Source organism: Monopterus albus, unplaced genomic scaffold, assembly GCF_001952655.1.
Source record: "Monopterus albus unplaced genomic scaffold, M_albus_1.0 scaffold194.1, whole genome shotgun sequence".
Lineage (NCBI taxonomy): Eukaryota > Metazoa > Chordata > Actinopteri > Synbranchiformes > Synbranchidae > Monopterus > Monopterus albus.
In genome coordinates, this window is record NW_018128074.1 from 728,382 (window position 1) to 743,665 (window position 15,284).

At 42.1% G+C, this 15,284-nt stretch overlaps 2 protein-coding genes across 5 annotated transcripts in view; both read left to right on the forward strand.

Annotated features, from left to right (window-relative positions):
• The first annotated feature begins 572 nt into the window (after nucleotides 1-572).
• rnf41 (ring finger protein 41) lies at nucleotides 573-4,925 on the forward strand. Of its 2 annotated transcripts, none has more exons than XM_020617840.1 (7): nucleotides 573-691; nucleotides 1,566-1,666; nucleotides 1,761-1,876; nucleotides 1,966-2,237; nucleotides 2,531-2,666; nucleotides 3,209-3,312; nucleotides 3,414-4,925. In XM_020617840.1, exons 3-7 carry the CDS (start codon nucleotides 1,787-1,789, stop codon nucleotides 3,766-3,768), a joined length of 957 nt encoding a protein of 318 aa, XP_020473496.1. In that variant the 5' UTR covers nucleotides 573-691; nucleotides 1,566-1,666; nucleotides 1,761-1,786; the 3' UTR covers nucleotides 3,769-4,925. The 2 variants fall into 2 exon arrangements, with proteins under 2 accessions (XP_020473496.1, XP_020473497.1); XM_020617841.1 differs by having other exon boundaries at nucleotides 1,566-1,657.
• An 880-nt stretch (nucleotides 4,926-5,805) lies between these two features.
• Nucleotides 5,806-15,284, forward strand: part of dgkaa (diacylglycerol kinase, alpha a) — a 20,945-nt gene continuing 11,466 nt past the window's right edge. Inside the window, exons 1-2 of one of the 3 annotated variants that reach the window (XM_020617826.1) lie at nucleotides 5,806-6,005; nucleotides 14,878-14,971. In XM_020617826.1, the coding sequence (XP_020473482.1) occupies nucleotides 14,896-14,971 (76 nt within the window). In that variant the 5' untranslated portion in view covers nucleotides 5,806-6,005; nucleotides 14,878-14,895. Of the gene's footprint in view, nucleotides 6,006-11,727; nucleotides 11,835-14,877; nucleotides 14,972-15,284 lie in introns of those variants that run through there. The other 2 variants (XM_020617827.1, XM_020617829.1) reach the window with 2 other exon arrangements.

Here is a 15,284-nt window from a genome sequence, read left to right on the forward strand (position 1 = left end):
CATGCACTGTGATTACACTGGTTTTTGTTGGTTTGGAAACGTGCAGTCACACTAGTACTGCCATGTTTTCCATGTATTCTTCCTTCTGTTCAACTGTATTCTCACACAGTCTGCATACAGTAATCTACACTTTCTCTCTGCATGCTGGAATCGGTTAATTTGATTCCTGTTCACCTTCTGTCACAAAGAAAGCAATGCATCGCTGCATGGCTGAGGAAAATGCTTCACACTGTTGTGGCAGGCCACAGCTGATGTGCTGAAAATGATTAAAAGAATGAAGAAAATGCACCCTTTTACAAATTGAAACCAAAATATAAATCAATTCCACATTTTATTACCCTCGGTTCTGTACCAGAAAAATTCCTAGTGTGTGTAACATACTTGGCCAAATAAAGGTGATTATGATTATGATTATGATTAAAGCAATTGTACTTAAGTACAATGCCTGATAAAATGTGTTTAGTTACTTTCCACCACTGATGGATGGATGGATAGATAGATAGATAGATAGATAGATAAAACAGACCAATCAAAATCCACCAAAAGCGTCATGACGTACACACGTTTGTGCGTATCAGTGACGCAGAAGTCCAAGATGTAGCACAGAACGTAGCTAGCAAGCTAGTAGGTACAGTAGGACGTTTGAAAGCACATAAACATCGTGATTACAACCATTTTACTACATGCTTAAGTAAGTATATCAAACAGTTATGATAATTATTTATAATGTGACTGACTCTGAATAGCCATTTGTCGCTGTAGATTGTCCACAATGAAGGCTGTCAGGTTAGCTCGATAGCTAATATCCAGATGAAACCAACGGTACCGTGACGCTAACAGAGCTAGCTAGTTAGCCAGCCTTAACCACGTTTAGCTAATTCATGAGACGATCAAAATATACTGATACCTGGACTCGAGCATTGGGTTATTTATTAAAGATTATACTAATGTAGCTTGTGCCCAAACGTATTGCGATGTAGTACAATATTAACAGCGAATTAAGATCGCGTTAGTAGCTAACGTTAGCATAGAGGGTTAGCTCGCTTGCAAAGTATGCTGAGTGGGATGCGAGAAAGAAAACGAAGGATTTAAGGATTTACACCGGTGGGTGCTGCTTTCACCAAAATTAGGTCAGCCACCAACCAGCTGGGACAATAAAATTGTCCCCCCAAATGTGGAAACTATGCTGCTGCAGTTTCACATGTCGAGGGTACCGTTAGAAAATCACGCCTCGTTATGGATCAAGGACATGGCTTTTAGGCTTTCGGGTGTGTATAAATACAGCTGTGTTCTCCAAATGCTTTAGTCATTTGTTTCTTTTACAGTTTTTATAAGTCATGCCGTAAGACTTTTTAAAAACTTACCCCAGTAAAGGTTATGATTTGGCTGATTTTTATGAGGAAGCTTGAAAATAACTGATCTCTGGGTCATTTAAATATGTTTGAATACAAGCTGCATATATGTTGTTTTATGCTGTGGTTATTCAGCATAAATCAGCTCGATCATTCAACCAGTAGTCTTGAAAATGAAATAATCAGCATGAATATTGTCATCATGTTTTACAGGGAGTGTTCATGTATCTCTGGACAGCCAGATTCTCTCTGCCAGATGTGTCAGCGCTACATCAAGAGCTGAATGGAAGCATCTGAGCCATCTTGTGAGTGAGGTAGGCTTAAAATATTCTTTAGATAGATGAAGTATCTATCTTTTGTATTTAAATTATATGAAGACCTAATTTGCTTGGCTATGTGATTCTGCAGGAGGTTGTAGGTCCCAGGAATGTACCATGGGGTACGACGTTACCAGGTTCCAAGGGGAAGTGGATGAAGACCTGCTGTGCCCAATATGTAGTGGAGTGCTAGAAGAACCAGTGCAGGCAAGTGTCTGTCTGACAAATCACCCTCCCTTAATTTTATCCGAGTTTTACATATTGTTTAGAATTTTTGGTTTTCATTTGGTTTTCAGGCGCCACACTGCGAGCATGCTTTCTGCAATGCCTGTATAACACAGTGGTTTGCCCAGCAGCAGATTTGTCCTGTTGACCGTACAGTAGTAACACTAGCTCACCTCCGGCCGGTGCCCCGCATAATGCGCAACATGCTGTCCAAACTCCAGATCAGCTGTGACAATGCGAGCTTTGGCTGCACAGCCACGCTGCGGCTGGACCAGCTGCAGTCGCACCTCAAAGACTGTGAGCACAACCCCAAAAGGCCTGTCAACTGTGAGGAGGGATGTGGGTGAGTGGGAGCCATTTGGCAGAATAATGTACATGACATTGTAACTGTTGGGTGCAGTGGTTAAGAATTCATCTTCAGCCATTTGACCAGTGCCTAAGGTCTGTCCTAAGTGACAGATTTAGCTTATCAGAACACTTGCTAAATCAAAGCGACCTATAGAAATAATAACCACCATCAAATATTCATGCTGTAGAGTATTATATGATTTGCAGAAATACCTGATTTCAGTATGGTATGGTATTAAGTCTGTCTCTGTTTCCTCTCCTGTATTTCTATCTCCCCTACTTTTACAGGCTTGAGATGCCCAAAGATGAGCTCCCCAACCACAACTGCATCAAACACTTGCGGAGCGTCGTCCAGCAGCAACAGACAAAGATTTCAGAGCTGGAGAAAACTGTGGCAGAGCATAAACACCAGTTGGGAGAGCAAGTAAGAATGTTTCCTTGCTCAGTAATGAAATACTTGATGGGCCACATCCTGAAAAACACTGTTTAGAAATGTTTTTAAAACAGATATAGAAAAGAACCAAGAGTGTATTTCTCTTTCCATAACACCTAGTTGATAATTTTGTCAAAAATATTGAGTTTCGATACATATCAATTCTGAATATTTGAAAAACTTTCAGTACTCAGTTTCCAGAGTATCGATACACGAATACCAACTGCACTGTCTCGCTCTCTCTTCTGTCAGTGGATTGTCTCTATGCACAGTTAATGTCTTATCAGTCTCCAGCCTGGATTATCTTATTTCTCTTTGCCATGGACATCAGTGAATGCACTCCTGCACTGAGTTTCTTCATTACAAAATACAAGATGCATGTATTTGTTAAACACATTGCCCCAAAAGCTCCAAACGCCCGTAACTGTTTCCAGCATGTGAAGTTACTGTGCAGCTTTTCAGTTATAAATTGCTGTTTATATCTATGGGATCTTGTGAGATGAGCCACTGAAGATGGCACTTTTCATTTCCAGAAACGGGACATTCAGCTGTTAAAAGCCTACATGAGAGCAATCCGCAGCGCTAATCCTAACCTGCAAAACCTCGAGGAGAGCATTGAGTACAATGAGATCTTGGAGTAAGTGAAATGCCTTCATCGTTCCCCGCTTAGTATTCTAAGATCAGTGTTGTCACAGAGCTAATGTTGCTAATTTTTTGTGGTTTTATCGTTATCTTCAGGTGGGTGAACTCCATGCAGCCTGCCAGAGTGACACGTTGGGGTGGCATGATCTCCACCCCTGACGCTGTGCTCCAGGCAGTCATCAAACGCTCGCTCATCGACAGCGGCTGTCCTCTCTCAATTGTGAACGACCTGATCGAGAACGCCCACGAGCGGAACTGGCCACAGGGACTGGCCACTCTTGAGACACGGCAGATGAACAGGCGCTATTATGAGAACTATGTTGCCAAGCGAATCCCTGGCAAGCAGGCGGTGGTGGTGATGGCCTGTGAGAATCAGCATATGGGGGAGGATATGATCCTGGAGCCCGGCCTGGTCATGATCTTCGCTCACGGCGTGGAGGAGATCCTATAACCGTACAGCTAGCAGAGCTGGCTCCGAGGCAAGTGGGGACGTTTTGCTTGGGGGTTTGCTGTGATGAGTAGGTTTTCCCTCAGTGGAGTGAAACCTGAATAAATCTGGCTTAAAAATCTTAGAGGTTTACTCCTAAGCTTGAAACTTATGCCTTAAAGTAAGGACAAATACATAATGAACCTGGCAAACAGAAACCTAATCTGACTGATATCTAAGGTGAGATGTGATGTTTACAAGGTTTATATTTACTGCATTATATGATCTGATTCTTTTTCTCCCATGTAGTGGTGAGCTTGAACCCCCATTTAGAGTCCCCAGTTGTATAAATGCTTGTAAATACAAATACTATATTGAATTATAAATGTCATACTTGTATTCTTCTCACTGTAATTAGATTGTGATTTTGTTTATCCCATTTCTGTTCAGTCAGCCTGTGTTACTGTCTGCAGGAATGTCACGCTTGCTTTAGTATTTAGGTTCCTGTGAATATTTTCCACAACATTGTGCTTCTCAGTTTAGATTGCCCAAATCTTTTGTGCCATGTTTATTTATTGTGTTGCCTTTTACGCAAACATGCTTGAAGACGTTACAGTTTGATGTATGGAAATCTGCCTTTTTTTCCGGTGCATTTGAAGTTCACTGCGAGACGAAAAAATGATTTTGTGTTTTCTTTGTTGCCCCAGTTGTGTATATGAATATAATCTGTATGTTGGGTCCAGTTGAAGTGTTAAATCTGAATTTTAACATTCAAGATTTACATATGTACTGTATAATGAATTATCTGACAAATCACAATGGCTCACTTGTTAGGTGATCCCACTGTCATCTGATGATTGAAATATAGACATAGAGCTTCTCACTGTTCACAGTTAGCCGACTGAATTCACTGAAGCGTCACTGAAAACCACAGCCTGGGGGGGTGTACAAAGGTTGAAAGATTGTAGAAGGATGGCTTTTGAGAGCCACACTGTTTCACAGTTGGTCACTTGTTGTAGTAAGTTAAACAAGACTGAAGTTTCTGGTATACACGGCCACACAAATGCAGTAAATATAAGGTTTGATTGTGCCCTTTATTATTTTCCTGGTTAATGTTTTAATTTGTTTTGTGTTGTTATGTACTGTGTTGTACAGACAAAGTAATAAAATCTCCAGCTTCATCCCAAAAGAACGCATTTCCTCACTGGGATTAAAAAAAGAGTTTAAATTTAGCGTTTTAATTAGGAAAAAAATGCAGTTCCTTATTTTACCACACCATGTCCTCAGAGATCTGGAGGGAGCTCAGTTTCCTGAGGGCACATCAGCTGAATGAATTATGTAAAGGCTTCATTCAAGTTGGTGCTTTTAAGAAATCAGGGCAGGGAGGAGGAGATGTGTGGAAGAGAAGTGCTGTTCCAGGTTAAAAGAATGAAGAGGAAAGTTTAACCTCAAAACTCTGAGGGAGGAAGGTCTGACTAGTCTGACCTGACTCACTGTGCGTCCGTCCTCTTGCCAGCCCCAACCTCATTGTACATCCTAATCCCTCACCATTGTGCTCAATGGAATGTGAAATCAGCTTTACCAAATACTGTGGCTCTGTTTTTGTCTACACCCACTGTGATGTGGCTGCTTGGTTCAAGGCTTACAGCAGTCCCCAGGTCGGCCATCATGCACCTCAGAATGTATGAAAACGACACAAACACATCTGTACAAGCAGCTTTATTCATTTGAAATGTACTGCACAACTACCCGAGGCCAGTACACAGTGATGGGGGACCTGAAGTGGCACAGGGTAAATATATTGTGAGCAAGTTAGAAGTAAAAGTACTAAACGTAGACTAATGGCCCCTGTGAGAGTTCGACTGTATTAGTTTGTTAAAAGCATTACTCAGAGAAATGAACTAGGCCACTTTGATTTCCTTTAATAGGGTAGAACGATAATTACACTTCTACATATTACAGTTCCGTAATTTTAATCAGCGTTACTTTACGCGTTCGCGGATGGATGCGCCCGCGCTCGGTCTAGCGGGCGGCGGCGGGGCGGGGAGGGCGCAGAGCAGCTGAGGCGGTGCTTGACAGGAGGGATCGTCTCACTTAGTCTCAGCTCCGCACTAGTTCCCTGCTTCCACTTCCCCGGCCTGTCTGAAGCCTCCGTTTCAAGTTAACGGCCACTTCGGTTCGCGTCTGAAGCCCGGATTTGGACCTGTTATTGTGCCGCACCGCGACGATTTAAGCAAAGACTAACAACGGAGCGGCGAAAGGTAAATAACTGAAAAACAAGCAGTAAGAGGTCCGAGCACAACGTATTGAGGGAAGTTTCATTGCAGCTCTGAGGGCATTTAGCTGCAGTTAAACGTCAGTCTAATGCGGTGGGATCAGTTTAGCCTGTTGTGTTTGTGCCGCTGTGAAGAACTGAATGTGAAATTGACAGATGCATCTGGTAACTTGACGCGTTTCAGTTCTGACTGTGTGGCTTTTTTAGAGTGAGTGCTACACAGTCGTGTGTTAATAACAGAGTCATTCATCACTACCATCAGGGCAGGCCTATTGAGTTTTAATCCACTGTCCTCTGCCTTGTCAGTCCTGCAGCAGTGTGCCATGTCAGGCTGCTGAGAGGGAACCCTTCTCTTAGTCTGTGCTAGTTAGAGAACCCAGCAATTCATCTGTCAGATAAAAACTGGTGAGCATTTAGGGCTGTTTGGAATATTTGGAGATACACTGGTGTAATGGCCTGCACTCTGTGTTTTACTCAAACTTGCTTGAGTACATGCTACAATTCAGTTTGGTACAGTACATTGAGCAAACGGGTTTATGGAGTTATGGTGCCTATTTAATAGGATTTTATTTGAGGTGACTCCCAGGTGAGATTATGTTTCAGGACATGATGCTGTCTGTACCAGTGGGAACAGGGAAACCTAACACAAGTAGAAACACAACACCCAGAGGATTTTCATTGTGTTTTTTTTGGTGATTCTGGCATAATAAAACCCTCCTCTGTGTGAAGTTCTGCTGATGATGGTGGGCGTTGGTGGGCACCATCACTGATGTGTGACCATTGTTTACTTAAAGCTCCACTTCATTTGAGTGCAAATGGGGATGGTGACTTTCAGTCTTTAATAGGAAAAACAAACCATACAGGAGAGTGTTTATAGTTAGGTCTGCATTGCTCCCTCGTTGCCTGAACTCCCAGTTTTATTGCCACTTTATTTCTCTGCGACAGGCTCCCAGCTGAGCTGGGTTCATTACAGGCAGGTTATTTCAATGCTGGAGAGTCTCGGTGGTGTTCGTTTGTTCCTAGCTGCAAGAGAGTTTTCAGCCATAGACAGTCAGTACTGTAGTCAGGCCAGTTGTTCCTTTGTTACTGTTTCCATCAGAGGCTCGAGGCTGTGAATGAAGGAGAATTTAGGGCATTTTGTTATCGCTGGTTTAGGCAAATTTATAAATGGTATCCTTCAACATGACTAGCATGATGTGAGAAATGGCACTAATACCTTTTGTTTACCGGTTATTTCACTTCTCTAAATACAACAGATGTACGGTATTTTGTGTTTAGCCTTCACTTCCTTTACTAATGAGCCCCCACAGGCTGCCTGAATCCTGTATTACCACTGTGATTTCAGCCATTTTGCCTTTCTCACACAAACTGTCAGTACTTTATTATCACATCATAGAATAATTCACATGCACAGATGTAATCACATAGATTTTAGTTCTTTCTGAAGACCGTGATCCATGAATGACTGATCCTAGAAGGGTGTGGGATTGCATTTCAGTCTGAATCACTGGAAAATATGACATTTGTCCATCCATCCCTTTTCCTCCGCTTATCTGAATATGACATTTAATGTTGTTTCATTTTGAGCTCTGGTTAAATCTGTGGGCAGACCAGATGAGAGCCCCTGATAACGTACAGAAACTTGCACCTTAAAAGCAGTGTGGTTGCTGTATGACAGCGTGCACCCTCACAAGTCTGGGCAGGTTTGAGGTTTTTGTCACGCTGCATGGTGTTCTACAAGGCTGCCTCCACATAAAGCTATTATGTAAGTCCCATTCAACTGTGAGTGATGGGCAGTCCTCACTTTGAAGGCAGGGAGCGAGCAAAGCTTCGCCTACAATGTCCAACAAGTCAGTGATTCATACTGTGGTGAATGTCTTTTGGGTTTTTGTTTAGTTTTTGTGTCTGATTTACAGTCCATGTTTGTTGTGTTCAATTTCTCCAGTGTGGTCCTATGAACTAGAGCCTGCTGTAGTTTGATTAACACAGGATTCTTCAAATATAGTAACAGACAAAGTGGTCCCTGTTTTAAAAATGACCTTGCCGTTACCTTTGACCCTATTTCTTACATCATTATGCAAAAAGATTACTCAACTGATGATCTAGCACTGACTAGATCCATATTACTACCTTACCCTGGGCCATGCTGTGCATAACACCGATTAAAAATGAAAAATATACCCCTTTGTTTCTATCTAGCTATCTCTATATATAGTATTTGCTAGCACAATACCACAATACTGAACTAAGCCACATATGTAAAACAACCAGATGAAGTAGTGCTTATGTCCTAGCAATACTTAAATGATGTGTCCAACCACTAAGTAAATTACTCCTGTTAGTTTGTACCATCTTGCCAAGTGATCCTTTGAGCACACAGCTCATTTATAGTGAGGGAGTATTCCCCTGACTATGAAATGAGTCACAGCAGCATCTGCATGTTGCAAATGCAATTTCTGAAGGCCAAACGAGGGGGAAGACTCACAGCTACTCTCTGTGCTCGCCCTTCCATCAGCTGCCTGCCTCCCTCTCTGCTTTTGCCTCCTCCTACCTGTTAGTCGCCCGTGGCAGCGCTCTGACGGAGAGCAGCTGATGGAGGGAAACACTTTCCATAGCAGCCAAGCGCGTCTGTCCTCCCCCCTTCTGTTAATCTAAGGAAGTCTGCACACACTTCAGGAAAGAGAATTGTTGCAAATGCTCAACATAAGATTTAGACATCAGCCCCGGTTGAAAGAACATGCGTGGTGTTTTCCAACCGCAGAGTGACGGAGTCAGTGGCTTGCACCCTGCGAGTGTTGCAAAACAGCAGATTTCCTTGACACAAGGCGTGGGAGTTATGGCAGCTTGCACAAACATTAGCCTGCTGGAAAAAGGTCATCCCCAAGTTTACTTTGAAATGAGTCTTGTAAAGAGAGTGTTTTATGGTTGATGACAGTTTTACATCATGACATTAAGGGTTCATAATTAAATGGATGGCACGTGTAAAGGAAAATGCCAACTGAACCGTCCATTTTAACCCTTCAGTTATTTCACTGTGTGAATTTTTATGAAGCAGTTGCTTTGAAGGTTTTTTATTTAGTGGAGCGGTCAGAAGTAAAAGTGGGTGTCAGGCTCTAAACAGATGGTTTGTCAGAGATGGGAGTGGATGTCGTGTTTACAGGCTGTTGCTACTGGAAGAGCCACTTTAGTTGTTCTTTACAGCTGTTTAAAGATCCAGAAGTGGCCTGGCCTAGCGCCACTAGGCTGTAGCGTTTGTATGTTTCTGTTCAAAACAAATGCTGCACCATTTATTCTGTACTGTTTATGTGGAGTGACACTGAACAGTGTTTTCAAACAGAGGTCGTGTGTCAGTCGAGCAAACCTATTCTAAACATGTAAATCACACTGAGCGATGGCAACGTGACTCCTGTTAGCCTGCATTTAAATCAGTCTGTCTACACAACAGAAACTCTACAACACAAAAGCAGCATAAACAGTTCCCTCATAAAGCATCTTCTAGTTAACTTTAGCCCAGCAGTGTAACATTATTGAGTCTGGCCAGAAACAGTACGTCACGCTGTCTGTAGTAAGTCTTCAGAAGACCTGGGACCTCCTGAAATATTTATGCTTGCTTCAGTAAGCTCATTTAGATGGTGCCATTACTTTTCAGAACTCCATTCAGTGTTATAGAGTGGAGACAAGTGGCTCAGTACATATAACACTTGTCCTCTAAGTGCAGGAGATGCCTCTTCCTCTGGTCCTGATTGCCATAGTGCACCATGCATGCAAATCATTATCTAATCAGGAAGTGAGGAATCAGATTACTCAGACAGGCCCAAGATGTTGTTGAACCAGACAATAATGACGATGCTAGTCTTTCAGTGAGGATGCAAAGTAGACATGATGCATCACACCCCTCTGGAAAGCATAAAGAACACCTGGGAGTTATCTGAAATAAGAGCTGTCTTTTATGTGTGAATAAACCTCAGAAGCCCTATTTTTAGTTTATTTAGAAGACAGTGAAGATTGAGTCAGGACTGTATTTTTAGCTTCACGCTTTAATCAGGTGAGCAGTAACAGATGGCTTTTAATGGTTCCTTCATGTGTGGCTTCGCTGTCGATACAGACCTGTGGAGGCCTATGGAGATAAAATACTATCAAAAATGTTACAAATGCGTGTTTAACGTTTTGTCTGTAACAAGCCATTTGTGTGTGTGTGTCATGCTGTACAAACTGCACATAAAACACATTTTACAAATGCTTAAAATCGATTTTTTTTGTGTGCAGTTCTTTAGAAAGTAGGTACACATTGTTACCTACGCATGCGTGGATCGTCTAACACACACGAATCACCTTCCGCGCACACACGGATTTTTGAGAGTGTTTTTCCGCACTCTCAAAAGTCCACGATCCACGAATGCATGGTGCGTTTAAGGACACGTGGAAAACTCGGACATCTGAGTTTCCAAACCTGTTTCCCAAACAAAAGTATTTACACAACGCTATTCCAAATGGACATTTTTTATATATATTAAACTGTGGCGGGCCGTGCATTTGGTACCTGGCCTTCAGTGGAGACTTACCCGACTTAATTCACCTCTTAATACCACCACTGCACGTCGCAATTATAAAACGTGTTATGTATTAGATATTTTTGTTTATTTTATGTAATGTCCATTTGGAATAGCGTTGTGTAAATACTTTTGTTTGGGAAACAGGTTTGGAAACTCAGATGTTCGAGTTTTCCACGTGTCCTTAAACGCACCGTGCATTCGTGGATTGTGGACTTTTGAGAGTGCGGAAAAACACTCTCAAAAATCCGTGTGTGCCCGGAAGGTGATTCGTAGTGATGGGCAGATGAAGCTTCATGAAGCAATGAAGCTTTCATCCAATTGGTTCACTCCAGCAAAGCTTCTTGAAGCTTCATTTGCTCTAGTAGGACTCCAGTAGTAGACTACTGGATGCAACAATATCAGTTGGCATGAATTTGAAGTGTGTGGCATTTTGCAGAAAACTGTCAGCAAAATGAAGAAGTAAGCAAAACATGTATATTGTAGTGATGCCAGTATACTGTGTATATATATATACTGGCAGTATGGAAAATGATTATTTGGAAATGATTATTTACAGTGAGGTGAGGGGGGTTGGGGTTGGGGTATGGACAATGATTGTGCTTTTGTAACGTTGAGGTATGGCCAGTGATTATGGTTTAGGGGACACATCATTGGTTTTTATTTAAAAACAACAGTTTCTCCACTGTGGCAGGCGAATTCTTTTTTTTGAAAATCCGAACCACTTCCTGAATCAGTCACGTGGTACAGCCGGGCAGCGAGGCTTCGGACGTCATCACGAAAGCCTCGATACCGCATCGCGGAAACGCCCCCTCCCCTACTCGGCACAAGCTTCGAAGCCTCGATACGGAACGTCACATCACTAGTGATTCGTGTGTTAGACGATCCACGCATGCGTAGGTAACACTGTGTACGTACTTTCTAAAGAACTGCACACAAAAAATCGATTTTAAGCATTTGTAAAATGTGTTTTATGTGCAGTTTGTACAGCATGACACACACACACACACACAAATGGCTTTATACGTGCAGATTGCGCAGCACGCATTTGTGATCCTCATGACACACACACAAATGGCTTGTTACAGACAAAACGTTAAACACGCATTTGTACCATTTTTGATAGTATTTTTATCACCATACTAGCCCACCTGATCGGCTGCATCAACAGAACTGCTAGGCAACGATGCTGACCTTTTGGGGGAATTACTGAGGACAGTGTGAACCTTTCAGAATCCAAAGAGCATATGGATCACATGTAAGAAGTGGGTGTTATTCAGACTCTTTCATTTTCTCAGTGCACTCTGTCATTTAAGAGCTCTGATTTTCTATTCAGTGCAGACAGCCGTCATTGATACTGGCTGCAATTGATGATGTGCAGCCTGTGCAGTAACACCTGTGCACAAAAGTGTGAACAGCCTGGACTGAAAACAACACTGTCTTTAATTCACTTTCACTTTGTATTTGTGTGGTTGATGGTAAGATATTTCTAGGTATCAGACAGCAGATTTACAGCATGTGTATGTAACTCTTCAAAACCGGGTTCAGTATATTTATCTTATTCTAATTTTAAACTCTTCCCCCCTCGTGGGAACCTTTACAGTGTTTTGTGGGAAATTACTGGAATCACTGCTGGATGCCAAACTGACTAGCTCCTGTGGCGCACTTCTTTACTCCTAATCATTTTCCAAAGCGTTGGAATGGACGTCAAATAAGCTTAAACAGTCTGATAATTGAGTTTAATATAGTTATATATGAACGGCAGTCGATGGTTGGAATAGAAAAGCAGGAGCGTCAGATTCATAAAAAGAAATGATTGTTTTTAAAGCTTCATTAGATTGTAGACTGGTTTAAAATCTTACCTCATAATGGTAATGTAGTTTAGACAAAACCTGATCCAGTTGCTGCTGTGATGGTTGACACAAGTCAGGCAAGTTTCAGGAAAATATGAGGTTCTACAGCTGGGATGGCAAAACATTCTGCAGATATAGAAAACATTTATGGGCTCAATCCTTTAAAGTGAGACTTTGTAGCTTTTGCTGAACAACTGATGATTACAGGTTAATGGTAATGGCGGCACATTGGCGCAGTGGTTAGCACTGTCGCCTCACAGCAAGAAGGCTTCAGGTTTGAGTCCCGGCCGACCCGGGGCCTTTCTGCGTGGAGTCTGCATGTTCTCCCTGTTCCTGCTTGGGTTTTCTCCCGGTGCTCCGGCTCCCTCCCACAGTCCAAAGACATGCAGCTCAGGTTGACTGGCGACTCTAAATTGCCCCTGGGTGTGGTTGTTTGTCTACATGTCAGCCCTCTGATAGACTGTCTCTGTCCAGTATCAGCTGGGATTGGCTGTAGCAACCCTTGTTAGGATAAGCAGTATAGATAACAGATGGTAATCGTAATGGTAAATCGTAAAATGGTGCAATAAGTGGAGATGAAACAAGTACAGAGGAGTCATAAAGGCAGTAAACTGACTGAGTCTTTCACTTATCAATAAGCTACTCCTCATACCACACTAAGTAGCAACACAACTCTCGAGAGCAGTGAACTGAGCATTTTATTGGTAAATCAACCCACATTTTGTTTGTAAATGTAAAAAGTGTCCTTTCACTTCTACAAACATGTTTTGTTGTAACACAGTTCCAGTTCTTCTTGATTGCCAGTTGGCTCCCCCAGCACAGAAACCCACACCCTTCCCTCGGCCCTCAAAAGATACACACTTTCCACTTTCCATTTGTAAAACTCTTTTTCTTGCAAAACAACAAAAGTGCTCACAAGTGAATCATTGCACCACATATGCTGCTCATTTTGCAAACACATGCAGTCAATAGTAAACTCACGTCATCGCCCTTTGAGCTCGACGAGCACAGTTTTTTCCAGGTGCAAACACTAAGCCACCAAATTTATCACACACCAGTCAGAATAGTGGGGGCCTATAAATAGAGCCACTGATGTGCCCACAGTACGTAGAACAATAGATCTAAAACAGAAGATACCCATCTGAGTCTGGGTATCGAACACCGCAGCACACTTACCACACTGCCACAGAAGGGTTAACATCTTATGCAATGAAGATGAAGGGAAAGATGTGAACATGTGTCTTAGCTCTCAGGATAAAATGTAAAAGCTCTTCTTACCATGAACAAAACATGTCAGTGAATCAGAAAAACAAATGTCAATAAACATCATTGTAAAATATACTGATTTCATTTCAGACATTCTTTAAATTCTGCATTGTTGTATTGATTTATCACTGTTTGCTATTGCACCATTTTATCAGCATAAAGCCTCAATCATAATGTTAATAAACAGGATGTACCGTTACCTAGTCCTACTGCTTCCTTCACTTATTGACTAGATATGTTTGTTTGTTTTCCTGTCATTAGTCAACTTCCATGTTTTAAGAGTGGTTGTAACACACTTCTGATGAAAGCATGCATATCGAGCCCACTGAATGTTCATTCAGTCTTCACACTAAGCATTTCACAATGACATGCTTTAGCAGTTTTTATTGTGATTGTATGTCCCCATTCTGTGTCAGAATCAGCTTTTATGGTCACTTTCAGTCTTGTATGACATTTGAGTTACTTCCTTTAGTTTAAAGGGGAGTTCCCTTGACAGTTCCCTTGACAAGCCAGTTTGGTTTTTTTGACCTCTTTGCAAATTATAATGGTTTATCTCGACACTGTATTCTCTTCTGCTAACCCAAACTAAACCCTCCCCATATGTGATATTTTATAAGTTTTAAATGAGCCAGCGAGTGTATGGAAAAAGATTTTGGGTGCAGAAAATCCCCAGAGTTAAGGTATCATGGGTAGGTTTAGCCTGACACAGTTTCTACCAGACTTTTGGCCCAGTTCTGAGTGGCTGGTCACATGTTACAGATGTTAAACGTAAAATAAACACAGTGTGTAGTCGAGACAAAATCGCTTATACGTATATGGCAGTTAGATCACATTTCAGAATCTCGTACAAGAAAATGTTTCTGTCTACACACATAATAAAAAATGACTGTGGCTTTGTCAATAGCATATAAGGTGGTTTGCCTAATATAAACAGCCATTGTATTTACCAGAAGAGAAAATACCTTTTCACACGTGTACAGTGTTGACTGCGGATGCTCTGCGTGATTCTACAGATAGTCGCTTCTGCATCACTCAGAGTTTGGATGTTGAGTGTGAATTTTTACAGTGCGAGGTGGCAGATGCTATCTTTTGCTTGCAGCCATGCTTTTGTGTTTTACAAAGAAGCGGGCTACTGTGCACCCACCTTCTCTTTTCTCTGCATCTCACTGTTTCTCTCGTCTGTGCACAGGCAGGCAGTTAGCGCAACATGTCCACCCCCACAAACCCAGAGGTGAAGGAACTGAACCCTGTCGACTTCATCCAGCTACAGCAGTACATTGAATGTGAGTACGGACAGGCAGGCAGGCAGGCGGGCAGCTTTCTCAGCGCTTAACATCCCCCCCTTCGCTTCCACCCACCCACACACACACACACTCATACATGCTCATGGTTTCTCATATCTAGAAGAGCTAGCAGTCTGCCACGTTCTGTTTTTTGCAAATAAAACGTGCATCTACAGTGGGTACAGAAAGTATTCAGACCCCTTAAATTTTTCACTCTTTGTTATATTGCAGCCATATGCTAAAATCATTTAAGTTCATTTTTTTCCTCATTAATGTACACACAGCACCCCATATTGACAGAAAAACACAGAAT